General features: G+C 33.9%; 1 protein-coding gene across 1 annotated transcript in view; it reads right to left on the minus strand.

Annotated features, from left to right (window-relative positions):
* Window positions 1-16,133, minus strand: part of LOC148942427 (protein argonaute-2-like) — a 295,554-nt gene that overhangs the window by 70,341 nt on the left and 209,080 nt on the right. Inside the window, exons 17-18 of the mRNA XM_089103040.1 lie at window positions 10,591-10,765; window positions 6,953-7,049 (exon numbers count right to left, since the gene is read on the minus strand). Coding sequence (XP_088959166.1) covers window positions 6,953-7,049; window positions 10,591-10,765 — 272 coding nt within the window. The remainder of the gene's footprint in view (window positions 1-6,952; window positions 7,050-10,590; window positions 10,766-16,133) is intronic.

A 16,133-nucleotide genomic window follows, 5' to 3' on the forward strand; every position in this document is an offset into this window, starting at 1 on the left:
TGGGTTAAAAAAAATTGGGGAGATTTGATGGGAGATATATACCCAGTCATATTAGTTATGTAATGCATATATTCATTTCTCGAACGTTCATAAAAAAATTAGGAAGGGCAAACCTTTCGTATCCGTAATGGGTGTGGTGTACTACTAGTATTCATGACAATCTGTCATGAGAGCCTAGCGAAGTTGTCTGTCTTCCAGTTGACCCCCTCCTTCTAATGATCTTTGAAAGTCAACAAAACCTCTCAGATGATTAAACAATGCAACCATTTCTTTACCTTTTCTTTAAAACTGTAATTTTAAAAGCAATCTAATTTAAATGCTTGAGATTTTCACTATGTAATTATCGTCTAATTGCTTGTCCCAAGAGCAGCCTGTATTAACTGAATGTAATTGCATGTCTATCTCCGGACAATTTTTTATCAGGCTATATAATTATTTTCTATTAAAGTCTTATCGGTACAAGGAAATTTTATGCAAGAGCTCAGTGACTTTCAAGAGTGCCTTAGGGGATGGCCTTGATAGAGTTCGTTGATCCTCAAGAGTATCTTAGAGAATAGCCTTGGTTGAATTCGTTGAACCACACGAGTGCCCTAGGGAGTGGCCTTAACAAGCGAGGGGCTACTTACTCTTTGAGCAGGTGTAGAGGGACGGTATAATTAATTAATTTTAAGCATTCTGGTCATATCTCTCTTTCCTCAAAAATTTTGAAAATGACGGAATTCATCCTTGGTGCTTCACTTTTGTTTTTATTGTAGACAATCAAGAATCCAAATTTTTAATTTTGTTAACTTTTTATTTTAGTTGGTAATACTTGATAAATAGATAAACATTTTCGCCTAGCAATCGGAAGAGAAAATTTAGTGTGGACAAAAAAGGTACCTGCTTTTCTCTTATTTTCGAATGCAGCGTAAAAGCAAGGAGAAATACATCGTTTATACATAAGAAAACAAAATTGCAAAGAATTTCAAGAATATTGGCAGATATTTGTTTTTGGGAAAGAACAAGCAATCCCGAAAAATACAGCATAAGAAATTTGCAGGAAGTGATTAGTTAAGTAGATTTGGTGCTAGATAAGTAGTTTTAGCACTACCTTGGTGCTAGTGACTTTTTTTTACAAAAACTTATATCCAGTAGTGAAATATTTTCTTATGTCATAAATGTGCAAAATGTGTCCCTTTTATGTCCCAAATTTCTAAAATGTATTCCTTACGTGCCCTATTATGTCATTGTGTCCAGACACATAGGAATTTCTCCATTGGATATAAAATGTGTAGAGTTGGCAACCCTGATCACAGCACGTGCAAAGGATAATTTCCCTTTGGATCTCAGCACGCAATGCTATACAGCTGTTGATCATTGTGCACGCGCAAAGACCGAGTCATGAAGAATGTGGGTGACTGATGTGTGCCAACAATTTTTAATAGAAAAGATAGAAATTTTCTTTGCTGTATGATATTTATTCTGTGCCTAAGGTTGCCACCTTTTGCACGAAAGAGCTATTTTAACACTATTTTATCATGAGTAGTACATGCTTCATTGAATATAGCACTTTTTCTCTAATTAATTAAAACAACTTTTTCAACAAAATAAGTTTTTCAAAGAAAAATTAAAGAGCTCAATTAAACAAAAAATGAACAAAAATAAAATCAAATAATCCACCAACCGTGAAACTACCACAAATCAGCATCGATAAATAAATGAAAACCAAAACGAACAGAAATTACAATAAATAACCGAGTCAAACTCAAAACGACCAGAAATTAGTATAAGTTGGGCTCAAAATCCTTATGCCTTCAAGGCCAGAACATAATTTGCACTTTACTGAAAAAATATAAATGTTTTTACTTTTATAACTTTAATAAATCAAATAATATTAACATTTTGATTACTAAACATCAGTATATGTAAATTAAACTGACAATACAAATTGATTTGTATTTTTTTGTATTTTTTTTTGGCCAGCTATTTTTATACTGGAGAAAAATTTTCAGCAATTTTTAACAACATACACCCTTTTAAAAATCTGGACACAAATAGTAGTGTTTAATTTAGTTTCATACCTCCTCTACTTAACATGAAATGGAAAACTTGATACCATTCGCAAAAAAATCTATTTACTTTCTTTGATAGCTTGAATACACATACTCTATTTTGATTTGGTTGAATTTTAAGAGCAGAAGTAGCCTCGAAAGCTTGAACATAATATCCTTAGTCAGCATTTTGATTTAATCTTAAGCAACATTTAGTTTTTAAACATAATGGGTAAATGGGAGGGTGGGGATGGGAGGGGGATTAGTTGCCTTCCAATCACTTTCGACTATTAAAAAGAGCATCAACCCTTTCTATTTTCAGTCGAATGAGCCCTTTTTGAGGTTCTTCGATACAACGATTCCTTCGATACGAAGTGCCCTGGTCTAAACAACAACAACAATAAAAAATAATACATTATACCCACATCGATCTTTACTATAAAAGTATCAAGCCTTCCCATCACTTTTGACTATAAAAAAGGGCACTAGGCCTTTTGATTTCCAATCGAATGAGCCCTTTTTGAGTTTCTACGACAGCACTTTCTATAAACACCTTATATGTCCCCAAGGCATAAATTATAACCCTTACCCTAAGGGCTGTTAGGGTGGTTGTCATTCTCTAAGACCTAATTTCCAGAACTTTCCACTGCGTTAAGCAAAATAGCTATCTCAAAGTTTTCATTGGATGTGTTTGGGCAAATGGTGGGTGTGAGAGGGCTGTTAGTTACTCTCGAATCACTTCAACTATTAAAAAAGGCACTAGCCCTTTCAATTTCTAATCAAATGAGCCCTTTTGAAGTTTCTACGACAGCGCTTTCAACAAAAACCTTATATGCTCCCATGGCATAACTTACAACCCTTGCCCTGAGGGCTGGGGGGTGGGGTGGGGCTGTCATCCTCAAATACCTGATTTCCAGAACTTTCTAATACATTGAACAAAATGGCCATTTGAAAATTTTGATTAGATGTGTTTGCGGGAATGGTGGGCGTGAGAGCGGGGTTAGCAACCCTCCAGTCACTTTCGACTATTACAAAGGGCACTAGCCCTCTAAATTTCCAATTGAATGAGCCCCTTTTGAAGTTTTTGCGACAACTCTATCTTTAAAAACCTTATATACCCTCAGGGCACAACTTATAACCTTTGCCCTGGGGGCTCTGGGGGGTTTGTCATCCTCAAATACATAATTTCCAGAATTTTAAACTACGTTGAACAAAATGGCTATCTCTAAACTTTGACTGAAAGTTTTTGGGGAAATAGTGGGCGTGAGAGGGGGGTTAATTACACTCCACTCACTTTCGACTATTAAAAAGGGCAATTTCAATTTCCAATCAAATGAGCCCTCTTTGACATTTCTACAATAGCTTTCTATCTAAACCTTATATGCTCCCAGGATATAACTTACAACCCTTGCACTGAGGGCTTTGAGGGGGTAATCATCATAAAAGACCCAATTTCTAGAACTTTCAACTACGTTGAACAAAATGAATATCTTAAATTTTGATTGGATGTGTTGGGGAAAATGGTGGGCGTGATAGGGGGGTTAGAGGGGGTTAGCCCTTTCAATTTCCATTTGAATGAGCCCTTTTTGAAGTCTCTACAACATCGCTTTCTATAAGAACCTTATATGTGCCAGGGCATAACTTAAAACCCTTGCCCCGAGGGCTGTTCGGGAGAGGGGTTGTCATCCTTAAAGACCTAATTCCAAAAACTTTAAACTATGTTGAATAAAATCGCTTTCTAAAAATTTGATTGTATGTGTTTGGGGAAAAGGTGGGCGTGAGAGGAGGATTAGTTGCCCTCATATCACTTTCGACTATTAAAAAGGGCACTAGCCCTTTGAACTTTTAATCAAATGAGCCCTTTTTCAAGTTTCTATGACAAAGACTTCAGTAAAAACCTTATATGATCCCTGGGCATATCTTATAACCCTTGCCCTGAAGACTGTGGGGGGACTGTCCTGCTTAAAGATATAATTTCCGGAACTTTATACAGGGTGGAACAAAATGGCTATCTCAAAATTTTTATTGGATGTCTTTGGGGAAATGGTAGGCGTGGAAGGAGCATTAGTTGCCTTCCAATCACTTTCGACTATTAAAAAGGGCACTAGCCATTTCAATTTCCAATCGAATGAGCCTATTTTGAAGTTTCTACGACAACACTTTCTATAAGAACCATATATACCCCCATGGCATAACTTACAAACCCTGCCCTGAGGGCTATGTGGGGGAGGGGTTGTCATCCTCAAAGACCTAATTTCCAGAACTTTCAACTACGTTGAACAAGAAATTTTGATTGGATGCGTTTTGGGAAAAGGTGGGCGTGAGAGGGGTTTTAGTTGCCCCCCAATCAATTTCGACTATTAAAAAGGGCACTAGCCCTTTGAATTTCTAATCGACTGAGTCTTTTTGAAGTTTCTACGACAACGCTTTCTATAAAAACCTTATATGCCCCCAGGGCATAATTTAAAACCCTTGCCCTGACGGCTGTGGGGGATTGTCCTCCTCAAAAACATAATTTCTATCTGGAAATCAACTATGCTGAACAATATGGCTATCTCAAAATTTTAATTGGATGTGTTTCAGGAAATGATGGACGTGGGGTGTTAGTTGCCTTCCAATCCCTTTAGGCTATTAAAAAGGGCACAAGCCACTCCAATGTCCAATTGAATGAGCCCTTTTTGAAGTTTTTATGACAGCTTCTTCAATACGAAGTGCCCTGGTCTAAAGGGAAAAAAAATAATACATTGTACCAACATCGTTCTTATATGCTCCCAGGGCATAACTTAAAACCCTTGCCCGGAGAGTTTTGGGGAGGTTTCGTCTTCAAAAACATATTTTCTATCTGGAAATCACCTACATTGAACAAAATGGTTATATTGTTTGTTTACACTGGTTTACAATGGTTAAAATGGTTTACACTGAACAAAATGGAAAATTTTGATTGGTTGTGTTTGGGGAAATGATGGGCGTGGAAGGGGTGTTATTTGCCTTCAAATCACTTTCGACTAATAAAAAGGGCACAAGCCACTCCAATTTCCAATCGAATGAGTCCTTTTCGAAGTTTCTACGACAACTCCTTCGATACGAAGTGCCCTGGTATGGAAAAAGAAGAAAAAATAATAATAATACATTGTGCCAACATCGTTCTTTTCTTAGACAGCGCGATTGCGCTGCCTATGAATTTGATCAATTTGAAAATATAAACAAATTAAATACAATTACACCTAAATGCGATAACATTAAATAATTTTTGACTGCAGCAGCGAAAGTCGCTGTGTAGCAAGTAAATTTGGGCAACTGTAGCACGTCAGGAACTGACCGGGGTGGCAAACCTGGCTGTGCCTACTTGTAACAAACTAGTGACTAGGCACAAAAATGTTTTGGAACTCATCTATGTCTAAAAGCCCCAGGATGGGTTAGAAGATATTAGCTATTGGTTATTGGGAATAATTGTAATTTAACAGCCTTTTAAGCTGGCATTAATAGGCCTACAATATACCATTTGCATAAAAGAACCACAAACGTAGAAACAAAGAAAAATTACCGAAAATTCCCTTAATGGTATTGATAACTTTTTGAGTATTTACTAAAAAGTTCGGTTTACTGAAAACTAAATTTCAAGAATTGCCAAGTTATTTTATTCGCGAAAAAAACCTCCACAAATCAGTTTGTGGCTTAAAATTTGGCATCTACTATTAAAATCTGCACAACTGCCGCAGACACTTTACTATATATTTTTAAAACTAATTCATTATTATCAGAAATATTGACTTTTAAATCCAAAATCCAATTATCTTGACCTGTACCAAGACTAGGCTCCAGAATTAATTTGGATGGGTAAATTTTTTTTTAAATCTTGATAAAATGATTAAAGTTTTAAAACAAAAATAACATCCAAAAATCTTTTATTACTTGAAAAATAATATTTAATATTATTTGGATTATATTTATTTATCGTTTTATTACGCTCTAGTTGACTTAAAAACAAAACATATATAAATGAACTGACGTCACCACCCATAGAAATTCCTTTAATTTGTTTATAAAAACTACCATTAAATCTTGCTAATGAATTAAATAGAAGAAAATCCAGGAAATAAAATTTCATATCCAGGCTGTAACAGCTTGAACTAATAGTACTGTTAAAAACTAATAGTACTGCTATTATAAGTATGAACTTAAAAAAAAAAACTCATATTAGATAAGAGGAAAGACATCTTAATAACAGTTTCTAAGCGTTAACAGACTAAATTAAGAGACCAACTTGTAAACAGTGTCATAAAATCAAAGGAATCAACTCCTTTAAATACAAATCTTGCAAAAAAGTCAATCACCTGTAAGAAAAAACTGACACTGCAATATGGATTAAAATTGGAAATTTTGAATTCTGGAACAATAGGCTTAAAATTTATCTATAATTTTCTTAAGATTAAAGACAGATCAGTAGCAGCAACTTTGGTTGAACACCTAGCTACCCCAGCAACAAAAATTGGTTTTGGTAGATTTTTCTGAAATTTTTCCGTCCAATATAAGAAACGATTCAGTTAAACCAGGGTTCAGTTGCATTTACGAAAATGTCGGAAGGGCTCAAATTTTGACAGTGACACATATACGATACAGCCATTTATAGACGCATAATTAATGGCTAGGGGGATGGAAATCCAATAACTTTAACACGCACTAACAATAACCAATATTTTTGATACTGTAGTCTTACATTTGTGTAATTTTAAACTGGTGTAAATAGGTGATAAATAGTTGGTGGGATCAAATAGCAGGGATCACATTTACGGATCAATTGTAGGTGTGGTAAGTGTAGCTGGTGGGTGGAAGCAGTCTTAGAAAGAAAATTAGTTCTTACCATTGAGAGGAGAGGAGGTGGGACTATTAAATAAAAAACGAAAACAAAAATATATGCTTACAGCAGCAATAGGTGGTTTAGGGTTGTCAGATCTGAATTCTGGGCCCGGATGTGATACATCAGCACCGAAGATCATCACTGGCTCTTTCATATTTGGCCTTTCAAAATAATAAAATAGCATTAAAACAAAAACTAGTAACTACATAAATATGCGACATCAAATAATGCTCAATAAAAATCATAAAGTGTTCCCAGATAGAAACTTTTCAAAAATAATTGTGTATGCCTATATAGCTCAAACACCATGAATTTAAACTGTTCCCATGAATTTTCACGCATGACTCAATTTTGGGGATAAACCTCCCCTCATTATATATGCAAGCGTAAGAAGTACTGGCCAGCGCACATTAATCTGGGTTCAAAGCATGTTTTTACAGGATCGAATTACAGATTCACTGATACAAATTGAGGATGTGAGTATTCCGCCCGATAAGACACTCTTCCTTCAAAGTTCAGCACCTTCCCAATTGTTTGTATAATTGGCCTATTTTGAAAAAGCTAGCAACGCTTTTGAACTTAGTTCATATAGTACATCCCTACAATTTGATCCTTCTGATTCCAATTTGATTCCTAAATCCTTGATATAATAATAATAATTTATTTTTGACCCACTAGCATTATAAAAATTGGAGTAACAAAAGAAAATAAAAGGTAAAGACATACAAAAAAAAACTCATGCAAAACAATATCAATATAAAAACTACAAATACAAATCAGAACAATCGCAAAAGAGGATGAAAAGGACCCAACCGCTTGCAAGCCTCATCTTTTAACTTGGAGTCCAACTTATTATAAGACATCAATATATTAGTTGCATTAAACATTCGAATAATCTTACGGTGTCTATATCAACGAGGCACATACAAATGATATTTACAATAACGGAAATACAAAACTCTAATATCCTGCATATCACTAGTATTAAAAAATGGGCATAAACCTAATAGAAAAAGAATGGAATGGTCGCAATATGTAGAAGAGAATTTAGCCAATGCTTTACGAGAATGTCGGCCGCGATTTGGGACAATTTTAGCATAACCTGCTTTAAGCTTATTCTAAATATCTGCAAGTGCACTAGCACGGATAGCTGAAATAGAAGAGCAGATACTAATCCCAAGCCAACGCAACGCAGGAACCAGCTTAACTGAAAAAGAACTACAACTCAAATCACTACTTGGGTTTTTAGCATTGAAAACTAAATATTCACATTTTTCAGCATTAAGCACGAGGCTAATTTTTTCCAAAAGCTTAGAAACAAACTGGGTAGACTTAGCTAGGGTGAATTTTGAACGGCTAATAAGTAATAAATCATCTGCATAAGCGATATAAGATAAATTAGTTAGACCCGTAAAACACGACGGAAAAATACGAGAAAGCACAGGGTATAAACAAGCATTAAAAAGGTATGGTGATATATATAAGCAGGCCAGAATAAAATCTATATGTTTTTATATATATTTCGGCTCACCACTTTACGAGTTTATAGCCAGTTCGGACCCTCAAGTCTTAAATGGAAGCCTGCAGAAATTCCATGATTGTTCAGCCTACAAAATTATTCAGGAAACGATTAGTTTGAATATTTATAAGGGCCTTTATATGGCCTATGCGTGACCTTAAGTATGAGATAAAGAGGTCTGTAATGAAACGGGACAAATGTAGGGAAAAGTAGTACTCAATAGTATGTTGCGTCACATTGGTAAAGGGCATCAAACCTACAAAATGACTCCGTATTAAAACTGAATTGAACGGTGAAATATTAATGCTGAAACGCCAAAATGCTGAAATACTAATGCTGAAATGTTTTAAAACTGAAATGAATTTTAAAACTAAATGAATTAAACTGAAATAAATTAAACCGAATTGAACTGAATAAGTTAAATATTAAATGAATTTGATGAATCCTTATGATTTAATTGTTAATGTTAAAATAACTCAAAAATGAAATTTTAAAATGAATTGAACTTAAGAAATTAAACTGAATTAAAACTTTTTTTTAGAAATAACAACTTTAAATTAGGTGTTGTTTTCTTAGACCACACAGCCGTTCTAAGACGAACAAATAAACTTTCAAATGGGGATAAATCCATTTATTTAGACAGTGAAAAAAACAGGTACAAAAGTCAAACAAATTTCCAATGAAAGTGGCAATGCCACTTTCATTGGAAGTTCGTTTTACATTTCGGCAAGATTAAAGAAGAAAATTTACATCAAGAACTTTGAATGAACTTTGTCAATGAACTCTCTCTGAAATTAATCTATTGAATAATCCGGAAGCTCATTATTTTGTGAATGACCCGATAAGTTATATATTTTGTTGTATATAAATATGCTAGTTTCAATTTTATTAATTTAGTATTTCTTCTGAAGACGGTCGCTGTACATGTGTCCGAAATATCTAGACTTTTGTACCTGTTTTTTCACTGTCTAAATAAATTGATTTATCCCCATTTGAAAGTTTATTTGTTTGAATTAAAACTGAAAGGAATTTTAAAACTGGAACTGAAAAAACAGATCTTTTACTGCAGAAATGATTTCTAATCCACTTCGGGGGAGTAGTAGCAATATCAATGTCTGTTCCTACGAGAAATTATATCACTTTTTAATAGGTTCTCAGGATTTTTATTAATTTCGGCTGTTTTCTCTCTGTTTAGTATTTATTTGTTTTGGAAACATCAGGCTTTTGATAATTGCCGATCCTACAGCAAAAGTTCCTGCATACATTCCTGAAAGGATGAAGACCCTGCCAAGCCATTGATGGCACATAGGACATTAGTTCAATGCTTTGGTTGCTAAGTCTTTACTATATAGACGGATATCAAGCCTGTTGCCCAGCCTTGCGGCTGTGTGAATCCAATCCTGGGCTCAGTATTGCCAAGCAGAGTAACTGTCTACTAACAGAACACAGCGTACACTCCTGAAAAATTGCATTTTAAGATCATGGTATATTGAAGAATTTCTTTTTAAATAAAGTATTTAAGTAAATTCAATAATACCTAAATTTTACGAGTATTTTTTTTTGAATTTTATGTATTGTTATTTACCTTGTTTAGACAAAGAAATGGCCTAAATGAAGGAGAAACAAGAAATGAACACAATGAAAATAAAATAAAAATGGAATTAAACATAAAACATGAAAATAGACTTGGTAAATGTGGATATAAAACAGAAATGAAACAGTAGATGAAGAAAAGCGCCTTGCTACAATTTTTCCTCAAAAAGAATATATATCCAAAATATAAAATTAGTTTTTCAGTGTTTCTGAAACATAAACAAAAATTTTACAGCAGCAATGTGTTATTGGTTCAAACAGCTGTTTATCTAGCGTGCCAATAAATAAGAATAAAAGTTTGTTTTTAGCAAGGTATAATTCAGGAATTTTTTTTTCAAGTGGTTTATGATCACCATGCTAAAGAAAAAAATACAGCGGCAATGCATTTTCCTGGAAAAACTACTGTTTTTCAGCGTGTGGGAAATTACCATACAGAAAAACAGAAAATTCAAAAGCAACAGTGGCTTTTATAGCTAAATAACTATTTTTCTTGTGTGTTTCAGCTTAACAAGCAGAAAAAAACCTACAGAATCCATGTATTTTCCAGACAAAACAACAGTTTTTTGAATCTAAAATAAGAAAAAACTTACATGCTCATTTCGTGGCCAAGATTGATGCTCAAATAAGTATTTGTACCACCAAGTTTTGAATTAACTTTCAATAGAATATTTCCAATAGTGGCAAGGTCACATTTCATTACGTTCTGTTTAGTAATACACTGTGTCGAAATTGACAACTCAAGGTCACCGATAAATTTGATATCCTCTGAAAAAAGGAAAGCAAAATTCTAAAAGAAATTGGATTTTCGAAACCACAAAGAAAAATCTTGTTAAAAAAAAAAAAACAACAAAAGAGTTGAAAGCAACAAAGTTTATTTACAAGTGTTTAGTCACAAAGGGGATGACAATTTTTGGGTACTTTTTAGTGAAATTGTGTCAATGCTCAATAGGTGATTTAATAAAAAAAACAAGTTTTTTCAACTGAAAGCAAGGAGCAACATTAAATTTTAAAAAGAACAGAAATTATTAGGTATATGAGGGGGTTATCCCCCTAGTCAATACCTTGTTCTTTACACTAAAGTTCAAATTTTGTTGCAATTCTCTAAGAATGACCTCTAAATTAAAAAGGCTATTTACTTAGAAAAAAAAGCACTTTGAAATTACTAAAAAACCTTAGTGTTCACATAGCTCTCGAATATACACGATATATTAGTAACGAAGGCCAAGAATGGTTAACAAACTTTGCACTGTGTTTCTTATTAGTTGAATAGAGAGCTTCCACACGATCAGCTACTTCAAATCTCTAAAATATCCTAGAATTTTGCTAACACTGTAAGGTTGCCCTCTTTCGAGAACCAGAAACCCAGACAGGTAAATAGGAGGCTTGCTCCTTCACCCTTTGTAACGTACGGTTTTTGCCTTAAGCAGACTTTGGGTAACTAGCATTGCTAAACACTCTTCCTTAACCTATCGACTTCAATCTATGAAAATAGTCATCCAATGGACCTAAGAAAACAATCAAAATTTGGTAGTGTATAATTGAAGCATTGGAGATGGCATCTGTACTCAAAATCCAGTGATAACTTGATTTTAATGTTAAGTTTGATAAATAAAAAAGGAGAAGAAAATGCTGAATTCCATGCTATTGAATAAAGTTTCCCCACAGGTTTCCCTCAGATTTGATTGGTCTGGTGTGTGTGTGTGTTCAGCAGTTATCCAAGGAGGGTGTTTGCGCCAACCAGGTGTCTTCACCGAGATAAAAATGGATTATTGTAAAGCTTAGAACTACTGAATATTTCTACTAGAATACACTTGACTAACCAGTTGAGGCTTGAGTCCGAAAGTATTAGAATCTTTAATCCAAATTATCAGCTAAAGATAGTTCTGCTAATTAGGTGCGGCAACGGTGGTACTTCTATTTCGAGTTTTATTTGATCAGTCAGAAGCATTCCAAATAGGATGAAAGAAAGTAAACTAAATATTTACAAAGGGAGCCAAGAAAACTTGGAATAACCACACATATGTAGACTCAAATTTAAAAATTAAGCTCAAACAAGGTATTTGCCAAATATTTCTCTTAGCAAGAAAATGCCCGTTGGATCTTAGGTAAATTATCCTTCAACAAGGAAGATATCACTAGCTGAATTTTCCAGGTTTGTGGATGAAATTTTTTATTTTCAGCGTACCCCTAGCTCAACTAATAACACTTCTCGCTCCCTAGCCTTTTTGTATAGACAGAACGGCTACTCTAGCTGAATAGACTGCAGAGAAAGGTAAAAGAATGAGTTGGGTAGGGGCAAACCTCTCCTCAGGATTCAAACTCCACCGTATAGACACCAGAGAACGAATCTATGAGGTAAACAAAAACCAGTGTCTAGGAATTGTAATTATATGTGTAATATTTACTATTAACATTGAGCTTAAGTTCCAAGAAACTTTAAGCTGAGGGGGGGGGGGAGTTCTATTAATTTTTTGTTCCTTGTTGTGAGTTACCCACCACGTTAGTAACTGGTTTTCCTAAGTTAATTCTCGCTACTGCTCAATTAACCGTAATTTTAAGTTTTGGGAAGGACCTAGTGGGGTCCTTAAAAAAGTACAATTTTTAAGATTAATCAATTTTCAGATTGTTTGATCTTTCAATAATGCTATAGATTTGACTGACTCGACCTTAACTAAGAAAAAGGTATAAGAGACAATAAATAAGACCCGCAACCGACTCAAAGCAAAATTTAAGAAAGACCTTAAGCTATATAAAGGGTAATTACAGCTTTTTGCTATGATCAGAATAGAGCTTAATAAAGTACCTTAATCAAAGGAATCAAGTCAGAATAAATCTTAAAGGGGATTTAAATTATCTCTAAGTTTTAATGTTCTAATAAACTAAAGGTTCAGGCCCTAAAAAGGGATAGGACCAAAACTCAAAAGAGAATTAAAAAGGTTTTAAGTGACAGCTCAGCTCAACCATAAAATTGGCGGGTATCGGTTTGACAAAGTGATGAAAAGTCTCGAAATTATTATGCTAACGTTGCATCAAAAAGAATTGAGAGAAGCCAAGTAGTTGTTGAAGGTAGTTAAAGAATAGTCTCTTACCTAACTGGTGAAGTTCCTCTTCTTCCCTCATCTTAAAACAAGACACACAGCCACCCTCCTATCTAACCTTTTCTCAACATAAGACCACCTTTATTTCTCTCAAATCCGTATATTGTATTTGTCTTGGTAGTTGATTTTGATGCACTTAGTGACTTTTTCTTCCAGATCTTGTCTAAATTCTAGCCGATCCCCAACTTTCCGTTAAATAAGTAGTTTTTTGTTCTGGTATATTGGTTCTTTTTCTGTGTAATGTCACTGTACCTTACGACATTCAATTAAGTTTTTTAGCAACACTGGACTAAGTTGGATTTTCCGTTATTTTTTAAGGTTCAAATGTTTCAATTGTTGTTATTCCTTGAAACAAAGAGATGTCTATACAATTTACGATTCGAAAATTTATTACGGCTGATATAAAAAGCGAACGTATTTTTAAGTTAAGCTATGTGAAATATCAGGTTTATGTCTGATTCATTGGACCAAAGAGGATTTCAACTTTTACTATTTAAAAGTAAATTACTAAAGTAAATTACTATTTAAAAGTAAAGTTACTAAAAATAAGTAAATTAATTAAGAATAATAATAAGGCATTCTTACAGCTTCACCCGCTTAAATTCTTAGTATATTTTTTCAAAAGGGCAAAAAAAACACAAATTTACTAAGAGTCATTTTAATTCAATATATTCTTGTGTTACCGCTATATGGAACCCCTGAGACGTTTGGTATAGATAGCCTATCCATATTTTTTTAGTTTTTGAATATTACTCCTGCTAGGGAGAGTCCTATTATGGACAAAAAAGTGTAAAAATATTGAATATATCCACAATATCGAATATGGTGTTACATGTTTCCTTTTGGCGTCTAGCAAAAAAACTCGTATTTTCGGCAATGCTTGAACTAGAGCTATTCTGAATACAATAGAGAGTAAATTTTCAATTTCATTTTTCCCAGTCGTTACTTATTCTTAGTAGGGAAAGATTTCCTTTTAGACCTGTGATTGTAATATTTGAAGGCGCAATCTCCTTTGCAATGTGTCCGCCATATTTTTCATTAACCCTTAAGATGTCAGTGATTAGTGAACACCCTTTTGGTACTTGAACAAGTGAACTTTGTTTTATGAACTTTATTTTCTTTTTCTTCTTTGCACTCCAAAAGGACTCTTATTGCTTCTTTAAAGAGAGATATGATAATATACATTGTTATAATATACATTGTTACATTGTATAATATACATAATATACATTGTATAATAACAATATAATATATATTGTTTTTCAAATTGTTTGAATCAAGCATTTTATTCGCCTTTACTAAATTGGTTGTGCATACTTTGTTTGCTAAAGATTTTGCATGAAGTATGCTAGGCTGCATGAGCTCATTTGTGTATTTCTTAAAATAAATTGGAAATTGCAGAATATTGGATTACTGGCTAAGTTATATTTTTTATCTAAAGTGTAGTCTGCTAGGAAATATCTATTTTGATCTTTTGTAAGTCCAAAAAAGTTGTACTCGTTCTCAATTTGAAAAAATACGAGGTATTGACTACCGCAAACTGAATGCTGACCATTTCAAACATTCTGAACTCATCTTGTTTGTTGGAGACGGAAAAATATCAAATTACTACTAGTTTCAGTTGTTGTGCGACCAAATTATAAGGAGTTGCTTTATACAATTCCATTAATCCGTATTGTCTATAGTGATATCCTAACAGATATCCTAATCCTATGGTTAAAGCACTCTCAATCTCAAAAATTGTCTTAAAATGGGAAACTTCTACTTTCTGCCTGAAAAATCGAAAGGAATATCCTTTCAATTTTTTAACTTATTTCTTAACTTGAATAGTAATAAACTCCCTCCTTGAATAAGTAAACTCTCTGTAATCTCTTTATCTACCTACAGTCGTAAGAAATTCATTTCATTATTCTGTTTAAATACATATTCAATAATCTGTGTTGAAGTTTCATCGAGGATTTCTATCGTTTTGTTTCTTTCCATTATCAGTTCTGGGTCTAATTCATTCACTGGTTAACTAGACTTGTTAGACAGCTGAATTAATTTTCATATCTTTATGATATATAATCCATTTCCTGAAAAAATTGTTTCTACTTCCCTTTTAATAGTTAGGCTTGTTACCATGGGCGCCCATAAGCTGAATTCCAGGGGGGAGGGCAAACTTTGTCTAATTGCTACTTTTAATACTATTTAATAGAAATCTCAGAACAAAAATATAAAAATAAGGCAGCATCATTCAGCCAGGGGGGGGGGGCAAGAGCCCCCCCTGCCCCCCCATATGGGCGCCCATGTTTGTTACCCACCCCTATTGCTTGTCCTACAAGGGGCAGTAGGCTTGTTTTGTTCCTTTTTGTATTATTATTCATTAAAGATACCATTATTTTTAAAATTTCTTCGCTTTCATTTTATTCTTCGTGTAATATTTTCAATTAACGACCATGTATTCTTCAATTCACTGATTATCTTAAGATCAGTCAAGTTCATTTCTTCCTCTTTTAAATCTCTTTCTGTTACTTGTTCCACATAATTTACATTTTCAGCACACGAAACGATGGAATTTCTAATCCAAGTCCTGTCGGGGGACTTGTAACTTACACACCATGTTACTTGATGAACGCCATTAATGGGAAATATTTTACTACTTGGTTATCTATTTCTGCCCCCTGAAGGGTTACTTCTCTTATAAGTAAGGTCAGCCATTTAATAAATGTCCATACTTTTTTCAGAAATGGGTTTAAATTCTACCATTTAAGACTAAAGTTTGGGCATGGCTAACCTTAAAGGTTTAGTATGCTTATCAAACGATGGAGGTATTGTCTTACATACCCATGACACTATTAGTTTGGAAAAAGTGAAAAACCTCACTACATGGAGCGTTCCTAATTCTTTTGAACTGTTTCCTACCGGTCTTAGACGTACGGATATTGTAATGACTGCATTTCGTGGGGTTCTTCCCATAAGCAGATTTTACCATTTTATAAAGAGGGTCTTACATTTTCACACCAACATAGACAAAAAAGGACTAGTCGCATAAC

The sequence above is a fragment of the Artemia sp. Qi Xiang Cuo genome, chromosome 17 (genome assembly GCF_049724085.1).
Source record: "Artemia sp. Qi Xiang Cuo chromosome 17, ASM4972408v1, whole genome shotgun sequence".
Lineage (NCBI taxonomy): Eukaryota > Metazoa > Arthropoda > Branchiopoda > Anostraca > Artemiidae > Artemia > Artemia sp. Qi Xiang Cuo.